The sequence below is a fragment of the Perkinsus marinus genome (assembly GCF_000006405.1).
Source record: "Perkinsus marinus ATCC 50983 genomic scaffold scf_1104296956594, whole genome shotgun sequence".
Lineage (NCBI taxonomy): Eukaryota > Perkinsozoa > Perkinsida > Perkinsidae > Perkinsus > Perkinsus marinus.
Window position 1 is genome coordinate 22,583 of NW_003207417.1, and position 17,610 is coordinate 40,192.

At 49.1% G+C, this 17,610-nt stretch overlaps 6 protein-coding genes across 6 annotated transcripts; 3 read left to right on the forward strand and 3 right to left on the reverse strand.

Annotated features, from left to right (window-relative positions):
* Positions 1-2,388: 2,388 nt before the first annotated feature.
* Pmar_PMAR028885 (hypothetical protein) lies at positions 2,389-2,916 on the forward strand (the record flags this gene model as incomplete). The annotated part of the gene is made up of 1 exon (XM_002775120.1): positions 2,389-2,916. One exon carries the CDS (start codon positions 2,389-2,391, stop codon positions 2,914-2,916), a length of 528 nt encoding a protein of 175 aa, XP_002775166.1.
* A 1,613-nt stretch (positions 2,917-4,529) lies between these two features.
* On the forward strand, positions 4,530-5,174 carry Pmar_PMAR028886 (hypothetical protein; the record flags this gene model as incomplete). Its single annotated transcript, XM_002775121.1, has 1 exon — positions 4,530-5,174. One exon carries the CDS (start codon positions 4,530-4,532, stop codon positions 5,172-5,174), a length of 645 nt encoding a protein of 214 aa, XP_002775167.1.
* Positions 5,175-8,818: 3,644 nt separating this feature from the next.
* On the reverse strand, positions 8,819-10,543 carry Pmar_PMAR028887 (cysteine desulfurylase, putative; the record flags this gene model as incomplete). The annotated part of the gene is made up of 9 exons (XM_002775122.1): positions 8,819-8,854; positions 9,055-9,121; positions 9,169-9,240; positions 9,396-9,676; positions 9,710-9,771; positions 9,854-9,903; positions 9,957-10,133; positions 10,190-10,266; positions 10,538-10,543. The coding sequence occupies 9 exons, from the start codon at positions 10,541-10,543 to the stop codon at positions 8,819-8,821; spliced, it is 828 nt and encodes a 275-aa protein (XP_002775168.1).
* A 3-nt stretch (positions 10,544-10,546) lies between these two features.
* On the forward strand, positions 10,547-10,871 carry Pmar_PMAR028888 (hypothetical protein; the record flags this gene model as incomplete). Its single annotated transcript, XM_002775123.1, has 3 exons — positions 10,547-10,562; positions 10,615-10,669; positions 10,715-10,871. 3 exons carry the CDS (start codon positions 10,547-10,549, stop codon positions 10,869-10,871), a joined length of 228 nt encoding a protein of 75 aa, XP_002775169.1.
* A 3,956-nt stretch (positions 10,872-14,827) lies between these two features.
* Positions 14,828-16,074, reverse strand: Pmar_PMAR028889 (hypothetical protein; the record flags this gene model as incomplete). Its single annotated transcript, XM_002775124.1, has 4 exons — positions 14,828-15,106; positions 15,232-15,346; positions 15,508-15,882; positions 15,968-16,074. 4 exons carry the CDS (start codon positions 16,072-16,074, stop codon positions 14,828-14,830), a joined length of 876 nt encoding a protein of 291 aa, XP_002775170.1.
* Positions 16,075-17,348: 1,274 nt separating this feature from the next.
* Positions 17,349-17,570, reverse strand: Pmar_PMAR028890 (hypothetical protein; the record flags this gene model as incomplete). Its single annotated transcript, XM_002775125.1, has 1 exon — positions 17,349-17,570. One exon carries the CDS (start codon positions 17,568-17,570, stop codon positions 17,349-17,351), a length of 222 nt encoding a protein of 73 aa, XP_002775171.1.
* Positions 17,571-17,610: the final 40 nt, after the last annotated feature.

A 17,610-nucleotide genomic window follows, 5' to 3' on the forward strand; every position in this document is an offset into this window, starting at 1 on the left:
CGGTGAGCCAGATTCTAGCCTAGAGTCTCTAGGTAGCCCCGCGATGAGCTCAAGGGCGACACCCGACCATCAAAAGAGAGCTCTTGGCGACACTCGCTTACTACCTCGAGATCTACGTCCGTCAGCGACAAAATTACAATCGAAAGCTGGAGAGAGAAGGCTCTCGGTAAGTCGTCGAAATACTCGAGGCTGACACCCAGTAATACTAGGGAGAGCCCTTGGCACACTCGCTTCCTACTCCGAGGTCTACATCGCCCTGGCATGTCTGCAACTGATGAAAAATCTGGCGGTGAAAGTGCGCGCGCCCCGCTCATCGATTAGGTTTTTACTCGAATGAAAAATATGACACGAGTTCGACTCTCCCTCAAATAGCTTCTCTTTGGCAGCCAGTGTGACTTGCCTTGTCATTGTTACTTATCGACTGGCAAGACTAACGACCGAACTATTTGCGTGCTCTCCGTATGATGGGTGACGCTGCTCATCATTGAACAGCCGATAGATGCTTGAGACATCATGCCTCAATGATCATAACACATCAAAGATCACTGCGTGCATGTTTCATGCTGTACTAAAATACTGTCTGGAAAAAATGCACCATGTGTCAAGAAGCCAAGATGGAGCCTTTATCTCAAAAAGAAAAAGCAACGACGATTCTCGCTAGTAGCAAGTGCTACCACTTGGATTGGGGTCTGGAAGTTCCGGACCGAAGCCCTCGCAGGAGCCTCAGACAAGAATCACATAATATACGTATCACATATCGATAATATAATATTGTATAAAACGGACTTAGAGTACTGACCGATAATTGGGTGTAGTACTATCATAACTAATAGCAGCGCGCCGTTGCTAGTACAATCCCCTCACATCTTGGCTCGCCAGGGTATGTGGGCACATTTCCAGGTCTCAACATTCCCAGCGTCCTATATTCAATAACTATTATTTATTACCTATAACATTGAGTTACTCAGTTAGCTTTCTGAATCCCAAAAATGCTTTGCTTGGAGTGATATGAAAAGGGTCATACTGCTGGTAAATGTAAAATTTCTTTGCGCTTCGATTTTCCTCTCCGCAAAAGAGTGCAAACAGTAACCTCTGCACACGTATTTTCGGTCTCTAGATGGTGCGTACTGTAGATAGAGAGAGGAAACCTCGAATTGTTAGCGGAACTTCCGCTAACTGTAACTATTGTCAACGGTCACGGCTCACGGCATGAGCAGTATATCATCTGATCGATCGACTTGAAGCTTGCTGCCCGTACTAGCTATATCGTTGTTATGTGAATCTACTCCAGGCGATCGACTTCCTTATGATAAGGACCTTATCATCCTTTACTTTTACCACGGTGGTTCCCTGAAAATAGTGTGCCTTGTACTAGCTTAATGTGCAGCACTCGCCATAGGCATGCGTGCAGCTGTCGGTGAGCACAAAAGGCATCTCCTGGCAGTCCTTAGACTTTTTATGCTAATTAAGAGATGTTGCATACTGGTTCTGCTATCTGTCTGGCCATGGCTATCGCAAGCCTGTGCTTCTCTCTTGGAAGTAACCTTGTACCATGTAGCGCTTCGAGCACTACAGCCATTCACGTCCACAAGTGAGTATGGCACGCGTTGCGCGCTGCGTGAGCCACACAGCGAGATCCTGTTATCACGCAGCGTAACGACAGGATCACGCCTAGGGATTCCTACAGAAGCCATTGAGCTGTTGAGCGGGACAGCAAGGTATTGCTAGATAAACTGATCCATACCAACTGGCAGCTCAAAGGATAACGGTATCGTCATCATCACCCGGAGCTCAATGATGGAGAAATGTCCTACTCGGGGATCGAACCGGGGACCTATGTAAAATTCATTGATTGAGTCTGAAGTACCACAGAGAGACACCTGTAGTAGACGGCGCGATTATGCGCCTTTCATGCATAGCGTAGTGCATAGGTAAGAACGTGTCTCGCACTGTGCTCCTTAAGATAAGAGCAGGTTTCGTCTTTGTCTTGGGAACCTGTGTTCATCAGCAGTTCGGGGGTATCGCTCACAACTAGACCGATCCTTAACAACCTGGTACTGGAACCGAGAACATGCCCAAGAACGAGAGTACCGAGCATTCTAACTTGTGTCCGAAATTCCGAGGAGTGCCCGAATCTGATAGAGGGGATACTGGCAAGTCGTTTGAGATTTTTCTCCGCCGCTTCGAGACCTACCTCGAGATAAAAATAGTGATACCTCCTGTGAACCCCGACGATGCCGAGGCCCTACAACGCTATGAGCGCAAAAGAGTGGGCTTGCTTAAAGCCGCCCTCAATTTGAGGGCCTCAAAGATCAAGCAGCGGCACTGGTCTATAGTCTTCCTCAAGAAGCCCAAGTCTGCTATGAAAAAGTCACGAAAGCTCTACGAATGGCGTACGGTCTGGACCCTCTGGAAGCCTACAATCGCTTCAAGGGTCGTAAAATGTCGGTCAATGACAATGTGGACTCTCATATCGCCCTCCTCAGACACGACCTCGCCTGTTGTCTACCCACGGCTAGTCAGGAAGCCCTGTTGAAACTTCAACTCCTAAGTGGGCTCCCTTCCGGTTCCAATGCTAAAGTTCAAGCATTGGCTAAGGAGTCCGCCACCACTACCCTAAGCCAGCTTATGGAGACGGTACGAGACCAGCTCAGGGCGTCTAGGATTGACGAAGGAAGACCGTACGTGGGCGCAATGATGGCCAACTCCTCAACTAAGGGGAAAGGCAAAGGTCGCCGAGGAAAAGGCAAAGGTCGTGCAGTGCAGCAAGGAGGCTTTCGTGACTACACTACCATCACTTGCTTTGGTTGTGGTCAAAGAGGCCACATCCAACGCCTCTGTCCGCGGCGTCAGAGCAGGCCCGAACGAGAGATCACTCCACCGGGAAACGGGGAGGCGGTGTCTCCGCAGCAGTAGGCGGCGCCGGCACCGCGCAGTCAGTTGTCGACACGGCAATGCTGCCTACAATTTTGTGTACCATTAAGTCCCCGTTATTAGATCGGTCATTAGAGACCAAAGCTGTCGTCGATTTCTGTTGTGGTTATTCCCTGATTACTAATACTATTATTCAAAAATTAGGCCTGTCTCCAAGGGCCGAGCCGTCTGGTCTTATCACATTATCTCACAATGAACTACCGGCCAGAGGTCGGGTCAATCTTATTATCACTATTAAGTCGCAAATAGCTCGATCAGCCAACGTGGATGCTGTTGTTGTCGATAACATTCCTGGCAATGTTGAACTACTGATCGGTTATGATTATTTCCGTGAGACTCTGTCTCGCTTGACGCTTAATGTCGACAGCGAGGGAAGGCCTCAAACCCTACTCGGTGCTCTAGGATCATCGGCGACATCGTTCTCCACAAGTGTCACCTTCAGACTACCATCATGTGATGTCACTGAAGAGCGAATCGGGACGAGGATAGCATCCGTCGTCCTAGATGCTCCAGATTGTTGGGCACGCCGAGAACTAGTACTTCCCAATAACACGGGTGACGATGAGACCTATAAATGGGTTGTGGGATGGAAGTGGAAACAACAGCCGAGTGGGTCGGCTACTGAACCCCCCTATGTTACCGGTCCTCAAGAACTACCGCGTCTACTCGACTCGCTAACGGATAACGAGTACGATGACCTCGTAACAGAGCTGAAAGATTGGGAGAGCCGTGGCTGGTTGGTTCAAGTTGGCGAGGACGAGATACACAAGGTGCGTGCGGTTCTACCGGTGGTGCCGGTCCTAACTCCCCATCGCACCACCAAAGCCCGTCCGACATTAAACTTTCAAAAAATCAATTCGTTATCGGTTAAGGTAGCAGATCCGGCAGCGTCTAGTTGTCCTGACTCTCTAAGAGTCTGGAGGCGCTTCCAAAAAGGCCTAGTTATCGACATCTCAAGACAGGCTTGGTGGCCATCAAACTCCGAGCTGAGGCTAGCTCAAGGAGTCGATCCGTTGGCTGAGCTAGAGAAGAAAGACGGTCTGCCAGTCCTACCAGAGTGCCTGCACAAAGACGTGATTCTGAAACTCCACACGTCGTTAGTACATGCAGGCGAGAAAGCTGTCACAAAAGTTCTGAAGCGGGTATTTTATGTACCAAACTTGGCTTCCTCCGTTCACTCCGCTCTCCAAGGGTGTCAGGATGAGCGCTGTCTCCGCGAACGAGCCAAGAAGACTCCACTAAACACGGCTGCCCCCAGAAGATTGGCTACGTTCCCGTGGGAAATGGTGGCTGCAGATGTTACCTATTATCTTGGTCAACCTATATTGGTCACTGTTGATGAGTACAGCCGATATGCAACGGCTCAACCAATAAGGAGCGAGTCAGGGGAGAATATCTGGACGGCCTTATGCTCAATCTTCACAACATCTTTGCTGGGGTGGCCCGTGTATCTTCGGTGTGATCGTGGAACGGGTTTTCTTTCACTCCGTTCTCGACTTCGACGACGAGGGGTCACATTGGTCGCAACTAGTGGCCATAGACCAACTGCTAACGCATGCGTGGAGAGGCTGAACCGTACCCTTAAAACTAAACTTATGTATCTACCTTCGACGCTGCCGCTGGTGGACAAGCTACAACAGTGCCTAGAAGCCTACAACAGTACTCCACATAGCGCTACGGGAGAAGCCCCCACGGAGAGGTTCCTAGGGCGACAACTACGTACCGGAGCCGAACAACCCGTGGCCGTTCCTCCGCCAGAAGGGGAAGTTCCCTTCAACGTCGGTCAGCAAGTATGGGTATTGAAACCTCCACATGAACGACGTGCCGGTGAGCGCTTTAAGCCTTCCAAGTACCGCGTTGTCACTTCGTCTACTCATGCTTCTACTTTGGAAAGAGTTGCCGACCCATCGGTCCAACTCTTGAATGTTGCCAATGATCGGATCATCTCCGCCCACACCGAGGAATGTCCTGAGATCATTGATGAAGACAATGGTTCTGACCATTCTGGTGACCTTACTATATCGTCTCACTCTGTCAGCTCCGCGTCGGTGCGCAACGACCCGGTATCTGACGGAGTCCAACCAGATCCGAATCGGCAGGCGGAGCTCCGACCAGAAGGTGCACCAGAAGTACATGGTTCGACGAGAACGTTACGTCATCGCCATGTTCCCGTACGGTTTATTCCGGGTGGTAACCCGCGAGAGACTAGTTTCGACAGTGATGGATATCCTAAAGAGTAAATCATTATGTCATCTACGTAGATGTTAGTCCTTATTTGTCCTCATATTGGTAAATCATGATTCGTTTTCTAGTCGATAGTCCCTCCGCTCTACCTGTGATGAACAGCGGGGCGAGGTTGAAGTACCACAGAGAGACACCTGTAGTAGACGGCGCGATTATGCGCCTTTCATGCATAGCGTAGTGCATAGGTAAGAACGTGTCTCGCACTGTGCTCCTTAAGATAAGAGCAGGTTTCGTCTTTGTCTTGGGAACCTGTGTTCATCAGCAGTTCGGGGGTATCGCTCACAACTAGACCGATCCTTAACAGAGTCCATGGGCGTGGACTCAGTGAGCTCCGCCCTTCGTCACGAAGGCCTAGTTATTGATTATTAGCTTGGACTTTGACTGTAGCTCATTCATAAAATTAAGCTTGCTTGTAACACTTGCATTATTGACTGTCCACTAGCCGAACTTGTTCGGGAAAGATGTAAGGAGCGTATTTTTTTCTTAGGCAAATTCAAAAAATCTGTGTTTCTCGTTAACAAATAAGAGCTTCGAGCCGAAACTTCAACAGGATATAGTTATTATCATGATACATCACATGTTGAGCCGAAACGGTCATGTTCGGAACGGTTACTGATATATCATGGCGAGCGAAGTAATCACCCCCGCGAACCGTGCAGATTGGCGCGAACCGTACACCGCGTGAATTCGAACATTTCAAGATCAAGCTCTGGTCACAGAATTTCAGTTTCAACCGTACTTGTGAGGGCACCCATTAGCGTAGAGTTCTATGTGTACACGGATAATCAGCCAATTTCCACGGCTTGTTTGAATTTACCTTTTTCATTTGCAGCCCTATTCAGTAGGCAGGTCGCACCTGCGTAATAGCGTGAAAGGTTTGCGTGATTGCGTAAAAGGTTTGAGTGCGCTCTTTCAGGGGCCCCACTCCTGGCGCGCACTTGAGGCATCATGGCATATGTGGAAGCTTTGGGCAAAGCAGGTGCCCAACACCAAGGTGCTGCTAACCAACCCTTGGAAGAGTTTCACTTCCTCAGAATGGAGACGCTGTAGCCTGCACGCATTCACAGAGAGGCCTCCACGTATATGCAACGCATGTACGCATGTCACACGTACGCGTTATTCCCTGTGGTTGCATGCTCTAGCGCTGGTATGAAACATATTACGTATTGCTAATACGCTAATCGAGCGCCTTTTGCTCGGTAGCCATCTGACACGAGGTCCCAATGTATGTTTGGGATGCATCTCTCGAGCTAATAACGGGTCGCCTTGGTGCGAGGGAACGATACGGGTGTCAGCAATATTCTCGTTACTATCTGTCCAATTCTAAGCTAAGATAGATATCGCAATGTCGTAGATATTTGATCGGACCTTCTTGGGGTCCTCGAGTATGAAAACGAGATCGGGATGGGAGCTGATAGTGGATGAGCTATGAGTTAGTTTCAGTTAGCTGTCAGTCGGCTTCAATTATTCACATAGCGTATTTGCGTACGTCATGTATTCCATCATTCTCCTCATCGCTCTGTTCATTGTCTCGGGCAGCGGGTTCAATATCAGCGAATTGCCTGTGTAAGCTCCTGATCCATAAGACTGCATTGATTGAATTCGGAGTGATTCTTTGATTAGGTCTGATGACGAGAGCATCGACAAGGGGCAGACTATTGGTGAAAGAATCATCCGGGTTTCTGTAGTGACTGCTGTTTGCCCGTGTCAGATATGGACAGGCTAGTGGGGAACACAAATTTGTCATACTACGGTAGACCCACGGGCTGCATTTGGTCTAAAGAAGGAACACCCGAAAATTGTGATTGCCCGAACCAACAGAGCATGTTCATTCTTCAAGTAGGCTGCTCATGTGATTGCGCGCATGAAGCTCACCATGAAGCGCGATACCGATAAAGCTCGCTTCGGGATCTGCGCCAAAGAATGCACACAAAATTGGGAGTGTCCTCTGGCTCCTACGGACGCCAGAGTCGGTGTCGAGTGCGTTTTGGGTCGCTGCGTCCTCGACTGTTCACAGGACTTCGATGTAAGTTCAGCTCGCATTTCGTCGGATACGTCGCTTGTCTTCTTCAGCACTGCACTCAGGAGGCAGCTTCTCTCTGTGTTACGTACCGTATGGGAACAGCCACAGGCAGAATGTGCCAATGGCATCTTCCATGACCCTCTATCACGGGTTGTCCATCATTACTTAGTAAGTAATAATGGTAATGGTGAGTAATACTTACCATTCCATTACTCAGGATACGTTGTGAGCATTTTCTCAAACGCTGATAAAGCCTTATGATGATCATTGTATCTCATCAACCTAATCATTTAATTTCATGGTTAGGAATCAATATTCATGTGGACGGTTTGTGTTGGTCACATACTGAAACACTGTCAGACGGAGTGTCAGTGCTAGTTTAGCACTATTTGGATTTCGCATTGCGAATGACTCATGCATGAGGTTTGCTTTATTCATCGTGTGGCATAAGCTGAATGCCACCGTCTCCACGCCGAACCCGCGGCGCCGACGAGAGGCAGCGACTTGGATTGGCCCTCCCCCAACAGAGACAGGAGACAGCGAACAGGGATGGAAGCAGAGGCGTTGCCGAAATTCGGCCCGCTACTGCAAGGCATCAATGGTCCTTGGCTGATAAACAAGCCTTGTGTAAAGCCAAAGCCCATTGAGGAAATATAGGGGTGTTGTAAGGGTAGTAAAGGGGGTATTCTCAAGGTGGAATTTGCTAAAAGGGGTGGATTGGGAAGGAAAACGGGGGAGCAATTAGTATCGTACTTGTACAAATTGTCTCGATCACCGGAATATGCAGAAATGAAACGCAATGCATGTGAAATTATTGATAGCGAGAGGAGCGCATGTGCTGTGCAGAACACAACCCAGGAATCAGAGGAAAAAGTAGAGGCCTAGTTCTTCTAGGTACCAGAAGTAGAGAAGTAGCGGAATTGAGCTTAACGAAGAATGGTCGTCGAGAGAACTGGCAGAGTAGGCTCTCCTAAGTGCAGAGTCCGGGGCAGGATGAACCATAGGGTCCGAGGCGACAATGTGGAAGAAATGCTGAAATGATACTCAGCTTGCATGCTTGCACATTAACCCACAATGCGTGAGCCCTATGTTGGTCGAGGCTAACGGAAATATCTTGTGAAGTGAGCTATTAGTCTTCTTACTCTGTGTTTCTTTATTCCACAATCTTGTTGTCGGTGCTTCTAGCACAGTGCTAGTAGCACTACTGATGATACATGAGAAGCAGTATCTCTGCATACTCTGTTTGTGCGCACTTCCAGCAGCTATAATAGAATCGATTAGGTTGGAGCGCACACAGTTGTCTACATTATTGGTATTAGTCATTCTGATCTCGCTTGATGTAGTGTAACGGTACATCACGAGTATCAGTGCGTCTTTCACTCACTTCTGTGACACCCCCTCTTGCATCTACTAGTCAAAGAGCAACTCGAGCATATTCACGTACCCGTAGTCAGCCCCCCGTACTCACGCTGTTTCTTCCTCGAACCTTTCCGACATCACAGACGGTGAGATCCAGCATTAAGACCCAAAGGCCCTGACGTTCCGCGAACAGAGCCTGAGAGAAGACTCATCGCAAATTTCCGCGAAGAGCTGAGAGTGGTTAAAGATCTCTCTATATCAGAGGAATTGCCTGACACGGAAGATAAGACGAACCTGATCAAGGAAAGAGCCAGAGTGATAGAAGAGGCAATGTTAGAAGAATGTGGGGAAGAACCTACGGCGGAAATGATCAAGCACATAATATTGGCCGCCAATTTGCGTTCGTGACAACAGGGGCATCCCATTGTTTCAAAAAAACCGTGAGCCGAGCGAATCTTCCCCACCCCCGTGACTCCCGGGACTCCGTGACTCACCTGTTCGATGACCTTCGCTATAGCATTGTCGGCTTCTTCATCAGGAGTGAAACGGCCAATACCGAATCTAACATAGTGGAGAGGATGAACACAGCCATGGAGGGCAGAGCTCACCTAAGGCTAGTATGGGCCAAGTCATCACCGACGCCGATGGCTCGGAGGACGTAGCTGGGCTCTAGACTTGCACTAGTGCATGCTGAACCACTAGATGCGCGAAGATCCTTGTCGAGGGCCATCAACAGGGACTCCCCATCAACGGCAGATAAGGAAAGATTGACGTTACCGAAATACATATCAAGATAAACATGAACACAGCGGCGGCCGAGTAGCCCTCTGCGCACCTTTCAGACTCGCTTCCATTGAGGCTGATCTTAGGCAGATGGCCTCTAATACCATCCAAGAGCTTCCGAGTCAACCTCGACACATGCTCCTTATCTCTGTCCATCTCCACATAGAGAGCACCGACTCCCTTAGGACCATAGACCTTATGACCAAAGATACTCATCAGATCAATGTTCATGTCATTAACGTCCAATGGGATCTTGCCGACAGCTTGGGCGCAGTCCGTATGGAAGTAGACACCGTGCTTCCTGCGGATCTCGCCGATCTTCTTCAAGGGCTTCTAGACTCCAATCTCGTTGTTCACAGCCATCACACTAACTAGGACAGTCTCGCCAGGCCTGATAGCATCCTCAAGCTGTTGGAGGTCAATCAGACCTTCGTGGTTCACGTGACGTCAACATCGTCATTCTGCTCAGCCAAGGCACGTGCACTGGCCAACAGTGTTGGCCCAACACACACTTATGCTCAATCTGAGTGGTGATAACGCCCTTCTTGCCAGTCTTCGTCCTGAAGAACGAACGCTAGGCGAACGAAGACGCTACTGAGCGGACACTTATTACTTGGCGTAGTTGGTAACACCCTTCAAGGCGAGATTGTTAGACTCGGTAACGCCACTAGTAAATATGATCTCCTTGGAGTTGGCCCCTATCAAGTTGGCCACTTGTTCTCGAGCATGCTCACAGGCGTCATCAGCCTCCCAACCGTAGGCATGACTTCGGCTGTGAGGGTTGCCGTACCTGGTGGTGACGGAAAGGATGAACATGACGAGATCGACCAAGAGGAGGAGACTTACATGTTGGAGAAGTAAGGCAGCATGGCATCAAGTACTCGGGGATCCATAACAGTCGTAGCACCATTATCGAAACAGGCCTGAGCACATTCAAGGGCAACAATCAGATCTCATATACTCAAACATAACCTATTTTGTACCACTCGCGTTCAACCTCCGGATACTCCTCACAACTGAGCCCGAAAATTCTCTCTATTGCCCGGAAAGGTGGTTATCCAGGTTGTTATGCTCTCACTGGCATCCCCGGCTATACAGGGTACGTCCCTAGGAAGTGGCCCGAGAATGTCATTGGTGCCACCTTCCGGAGAGCCAACGAGCTAGCACTTTATAGGGACCTCCGGTAGGCCTCACATGCATGTAATGGCAACGACACTGAGTCGAATGACTTGCGATGGTCTCTCTTCCTACGCCTCCATCTTCATTTTCAGGGCGAGGGCAGAATCCAGGGGGATTGGGAGATCGATCAGGGGCCGATAGACCCGGGTAAGGTTCTATTGCTTCTGACCGCTGTGATGGTGCTCGTCACAGCTACGGCGGGCACATCCCGGGTAAGTACAGTGATAACGTTTTCGGCCAAGTATTTGGTGACGCCAATAGAGTGGCACAAGCTATCAAGCTTCAACAGGCTATCGATAGAGACGAGGCACATCAGAGGCAAATGGATTTGGATCTTTTCAGATCGTGAGAGCTTGGAAAGACTCTCAACACGAACGTTATTATCACATCAAGGGGGGTTGCCCGGGGACGCATGGATAGTTAATGTTACTCATGCTGTGTGAGGAGGATGTTGACCATGCTGTAGTCAGCCCTGGAGTACCAAATCCGGAGGGCTGTGTTGCTGGGAAGTTATCGCGGATACATTCCATCGGCGCATCCTTAATCGGTTGCAGGCTGCAACCGACGGGGATTATCTAGGGGCGCCCAGCGCACCTATGGTGCACATTTTAAGCCCGGGTCGCGGTTAAGTGCATGGCCCAGATGTATCAAGTAGCACCTCCGGCGCACACCTTGGCGGTGCACCGACCTAGTTGTCGGCATGCACGCATGTGCTCGTTGATCATCGTACAAAGAGCATCGCCGGTCGCACAAGGAATATTACCATCAAACATTCTTAGTTGAATAATAATTCGTTATCAGAATTATATGAAGGCTTTCCTCGAGAAAATGCAGGTTAGCAGCCAGGGCGTTAACTTTCACCGGTGATTTTTCATAGACTAGTCGCCCTATATCCAAACCATATCAGGCTGTGTAACACAGCCTGTGTTCCATCGTACTCTGTCTACCAAGTTGAACGGCTCCTGTCGAGAGATGTTTCAACCTTTCGACTCGCATAGCAGATGATCATCGGAGCAAGACCAGTGATATGCTTGTCAAGCCGATGAGGACCAGTCATCAAGGTCTGGAGCTCCCGGGGAAATGTCGGGGTTTATTCTCCACCAAGGGCGGTTAGGGCTTACGAGTCTTTTCTCGATGGAGTATGGGAGCACTGGGCCGCGAAGAAGAACAGAAGAGTTGACTCAACTCTTCTGCTCTTCTCCGTGGCTCAGTGTGACTCAACTCAGTTGAGTGATCCCGGTGCTTCATGGTCTCTGTGTTTTCGTCAACGATGTCCTTTTGGAAGTCTTCTTATAGACTGTCTCAGACAGTCTATGAGAGAGGCTTTTGTAGACAATCTCTCTGTATTGAAGACTCATTTTTCTCAGAAAGGTTGCCCTTCTCGGGTCGAGTTTCCGACCCATCGATTAGGAAGCCGAATCAATGGATCCGGAATCCGGCTGTTGGATTCTCAGTATCACAACGTGATGATCATGTTGAGTTGAATTCATCCAAGAAAGTTTCGGACCAAACAGTCAGATATTCACATCTCTGAAGGAAATAATGTTTCGGAAACATCGATGCAAAAAACAGGCTCAATTGGTGTGTCATTGACGCATCGTCAACGACGCATCAAGTGAGTGCGCCCTGAATTCCAAGGAGACCTTTGGGTGCGAACAGGGAAATCTCTGGATAAACCCCATTAGCTGCAACTTGCAGATAATGCGTAGTCATCTCCCTTCTCAGCCGGGCCAGCCGTATCCCTTCAAGTCCACTGTTGACTATAATAGAACCACTAGAGAGACTCTACCGGCAGTGCCAGCGCGAGAAGGGGTCAATCTCTATCAGAAGATAGCGTACGATCTACTCTACAATGCCTCCGCACAAGATCCCAAGTACCAGGACCGTTTCACCCGCACTAACTCCTTGGCTTCCGAAGTCAGGCTTCGTATGATCTCTCTTTTTGTTAAACGCTGGCGATCATCCCTAGCGGCAATAAGAATGCCATGGACTTCGCTGCCTGCATACGAGAGCAATTTTCGGAATGGGATAAGTACCCTGCGCGGGTGAAGGTAGATAGATATGCTGGTATACTCGGCTACGATGACAATGATACTACGTGGACCTTTCCAGAGTGTAAGGTCTTAAATGAGATGGAGTCTCGGCCGATAGTAACGACTAGTTTACGAGATCCGGATAGAGTGGTACGGTTAATCGACTACGGTAGCTACAGTAAAACTAGAGTCAGCCAGACGGACTATCAGGATCGCATGTGTGCTTACATTGATTTGGAGGATCTTGATGAGCCGATCATCAGAGGTAATGGTATGGTAAAAGGTAAATATTCCCGATACAACACCCTTTGGTGGGGTGAGAATGAGCAGATCCAACGAGGGGATCCTAATGACAACGGGCCCGATTACTATGCAGATATGGGCTTCGCTATTATACAGGCAGTCCTTGATGACTTCAAAACTGGTGGCAATGGTTACAGGCCATGTTATAAACAGGGAATTTCCCTATATTTAACATGTTCCAGATCGTTACCTGAGGGAATGACAGAAGAAACGGACAGAACGCGTGCGCCAGAAAAAGTGGGAAACAACAGGTTAAGTGGACAAAGAACAGTATCGGTCAAGTAGCCCAGCTATGGGAGACAACGCTACAACTTCGGAGCCAGATTCATCTGGCTCTTGTGTATATTGTCTCTAATACAATAAAAGGGTTTGGATGATATACGTGAGGTTCCGGGATCGATCCTGGGTGTCTTCGAGACACTGTCTCGGTGTAGGGGAACCAGAAACCCGAGCTGTTAGGCGGGTGGAGGCGGCAGAAGAAATCAGGAGCAAGAAGAAGAAAAAAGAGACGCGCGAAAGCGAAAAGTTCTGACATCGTGATGAAGAGTGTTGCCTTCGGCAATGCGATCCAGAAAGATACGGAAAATTCCAACCTAGGGAGGGAAACCGAGTCTGTTTCCGGTTATGCCGTGTGTGTGAGTTTCAAGTCCAGCGCCATTAACCGGCTTAGTCAGACCGTTACAGACCTTTAATCTTTACAGGTACTCACTAGGATTCCCTGGAATGCGGTCGCTTTACGCAGCTTTCCCTTAGCTTTTGAACGCCAGTTTTTCACAAAAATTGGCCATAAGTTATACATTGGTTCACACATTTCGTCATTCGCCCAAGAGTTTCGCTTCCGTCTACACAATTTGGACGAGAACTAGACCGATCAGGTCTCATGTACTGAGCAGAAAATGCTCATTAATTTCTCTGACCTCACAGTGCAAGCGATTCTCATCATAAGCCCCTGCACGACAGCCTGGCCTATACTCATATGCTCTCAGGAGAATAGAATGACCCGAGAGTAGTTGTAGGAATGCTCCATTGCTATGGTAGCATACGACCCTTCCGACACTCTCTGTCTTGAGCTTCTTACCGCTCTCTGCAAGTTCTCTGATTATATCGAAACCACACGAACTATACAATAGTCTCCCTCTCGCTCCAGGTATGATTTGATGACTTCTTGTCATCCCTAGAAGCTCCCCAGGAGAAGTTCCCAGAACTTTTCGACCTTAACGCGTGCCTTGACATGTCCCACTCAGAGCCTTACCAGGTACGGCAGGGGTACGCTCTTGTGTCTTACGCGTCATATGCCTCGATCAAATATTTAACGATGCCAACTACATGCGCATGAGTATGGACAGACCTCGTTAAAGGAAGTGGAGGGTCATCAATTGGAAGGGCCATTCTCTGCCTTTCCCTGTCAGAGCCTTGAGTAAATGCTGGTACTTCAATATCCTTACCCACAAAGAGATTGTTAGGACCCACCGAATCGGGTTCGGCGAACCCTTCCTAACACACTTTCGCCTGATAGGGTAAGGCGGAGGGTTTCCAGATTACGCTCACGCGACCACACTTATTCCATCGTGTTGGCTAAGCGAGCTCACATGTATGAAAACTTATGCCCACATCAATTCCAACCAACAATAACAGCAATAATTACTGCCGTGACAATCAGCTCACCTTAAGAGTTCCAACCCACCTGCACTGTGCAACGCGAATCCAGGAAAGACTTGTAAGTTATAAAAGTAAGTCTTCTTTTCCGGCAAAAAAAATAGGTTGTAGTTCTCAAACTTCGAACGATGTCATCAGCTAAGCACCTCGTCGTAGTATGAGAAGAGAATAAAAACAGCATAATCGGACCCCAGAATAATAATCAGAAATGAGTGAACTTATCCCAACAATCACCTGAACGGTCAGATGATCAGGGAGGTCGATTAGCATTAAGCTAGTACTCGTAACCCGTTCAGCAGAAGTGGATACCTTCTCAAAGATTAGCAGTAGTAATAGCATAAAAGAGAGAGCGGCTATCCGACACATTTAGATCGGCTCCGCCAATTGATCTGGGATCAAGCATAAGACCGTAGAGACCATGCTCCTTGACGTATTCGATTTTCTCAACAGCCCGGGGCTGGGAGAAGAAGTACAGTTGACGTCCGCCCGAAATGGGGACCGCGCCCTTCCCCTTTGGATCCCCGTGAAAGACGAGTATCGCGCTAGCGTAACTCGCATCGTTGCCCGGCGACGAATTGGCAGTTGTAGGTATCTAAGTCGAGAAGATAAGCCGAGCTACTATTGTGCGCCAACGTGGTAGGGCCACAACGACGGAGTTCTGTGGGCTATACCCATCGTGTTAAGCCATCAATGATGCCCATCATAAGATTCACTCACGCGAAGGAGCACTGTGTTGGGGTTAACGCCAGCCGCGGTCGCTTTTGCGATGATCTTGTCGACGAACTTGTTCGTGTTGAACTCTGGCACATCTTCCACGAGATAGGGCTGTAGTCTAATGAAATGGATGTCCGCGATTCCTATCGCTCCATCCGCAACTACCCTATCCCAGCCATGAAGCGGGAACCTGGCAAATAAGTTCAGGATGACTCGACGAATCCAGGCGTCAACTTCTTGCTACTACAACAACCCCCATGATTCACGCGACGAAATTACCCAAATCCGCAGCCAAAGTTGAGCTCCTTGATGGTCTCCAAGGCTTCCTTTACGGTATAGTTGCCTCTGTAGTCAGGATAGCTCAGTAAGAAGCCATGGACGGGGAAGTGCTTCGTGAAGTTGTTCATGCTCTTGACGAACAGGGCCTTGTCGAAAACGACGTCTTCGTACAGATCCAGGTCGGCGTATATTTTCCCTCCTTTAGCGTCTACTCGCTTCCTCAGTGCTGCGAATCCGGTTTCGCTCCAAGGCGGGAAGAAGGGGGGACCCCTCCTAATCTCGCTATCGACGATGTAGTTCCCACCAAGGACGAAGTTTTTCACGCCGGCATCCATCAGCTGATCGAAGTAATTTTCCCAGTCATAGTGGGTGTCCCTGCAATGCAACTGGAAACATCCCAGCTGGTCTTCGGGTAGAACCCACGGGAATTGAACACCTTTGTAGAACCATCTTAGCTCACCAGGTGAGGTCGTAGTTAGCTCGGCCATCGCACGGAGGGTACAGAGATACATGAGCAGTATCATCATAGTTCAGATTGAGACAAGGATACAAGGTAACGCCCAACATCCGCGGTGTCACAGATGTCACTTGACATCTTGAAGATCCTTAAAATCGATTCTTGCGCCATCAGTCGGTTGGCTGCGCAGGCGTGCCGACCTGTTGCACGTTTCCGTGGCATAGAGAGGCCGGGTCCCAGAAGGGTGAGCACAGGGCATCAAGAGCGTGCCCGCCTTCTGCCTTCCGAATAACCAGTGATATCTGTGAGGATTCACGTGCGAGCTAATAGCTACGCTCTGGTCGGCCGTCCTTAAGGCCCGCCCTTCCCTTGCTTGTGGATTCACGTGAGACTCCCACGTGAGTACGTGAGTTCGTCCGTAGTGGAACGCATGGTACTTCACGCACTGCGTGCACGATTAGGTCCAGGGAAGGTATTTCGACGAGTACTACGCCTAACAAAAGGCGATGAGTAAATCTTGCGGAAGATTTTGTTTCGACTTTTCGAAGTCTTGGAAAAGGTAATGCGTTGAAATGCACAGAGGCGTGTAAGCGCCTTATGCAAGATTTCATTTTCTGCTAGCGTAAGATCACGCGAGACCCGTGACGGTGACTCACTCTTTGTCCAAAGCGGCCAAATATCAAATTGTTCCAGACACCCAGCACAACCGTTCTGGACACCAACTCTGAGATTATCGCAGTGCGATAGCCACGGCGGCGACGTGGCTTGCTTCACATGTACGCACGCACATAGTTGAGTCTCGCAGCAGACTGCTTTGGGTCTTCCATCGACACTTTTGTGCGCCTTCTTTTGAGTCTGTAATGGGGGTCGATAGCAGTACTCAGGAGAGAGGGGCTCCAAGCTCCTCTCGTTTCAAAACCCAGGTTCTCATCCTCCCAAAGGCGGTTCAGAGAGCTTGTGATCTCAGATGGCCTCGGGTTTGCGAGAGCCCAATCCTGCTGAGGGTGTTTAAACCGGCGAATAAAATGTCCCGCCGATGGATAGAAGCTAAAATAGACCAATGTCTAGGGAAGGAGGGGTTCAGTCTAGTAAATCATCCAGGTAAACTCGACCTGAGAGATTTGAAACCATTACCGAACTTGACATAGACTCGTATGATACGAGGTTCCAAGATAATCCCGGATTCCATTCTGGTTTCCGATGCTTCTTAAGATTCATAGGGAGCTTGCCACCGATGAAACGAGTCATCAATTTCAACTCACTACGATCGGAGGGGATCCCTCCGAGGGATGTACCTCACCATAGAGAGAACATAGATACCCTTAACCTTCCGCGAAAAGGAATCACACAAGCACGTGCCTTCAAATCGCAAGTGTGCAAGATGTCACTGGTATTCCTCCTTCAGTGGTAGCCAAGTGCAGAATTGCTTGGTGAGAGAATCTACCAATGGCGGCCACCTATGAGGATTATTGTCAACCTCCCCAAGGGCAGCTCCCTCAAGCTTGTTCTCCTCGAGCTTGTTCTCCTTCACCACTAAAAAGTCAGTGGTGATGGTACACTCAAGGGTCTTCACCGGGACAAAGAGTTCCTTGGCATGACTACTCATATGTATTCCTCCACCAGCCTCAACTAACAAGCGGCCAGAG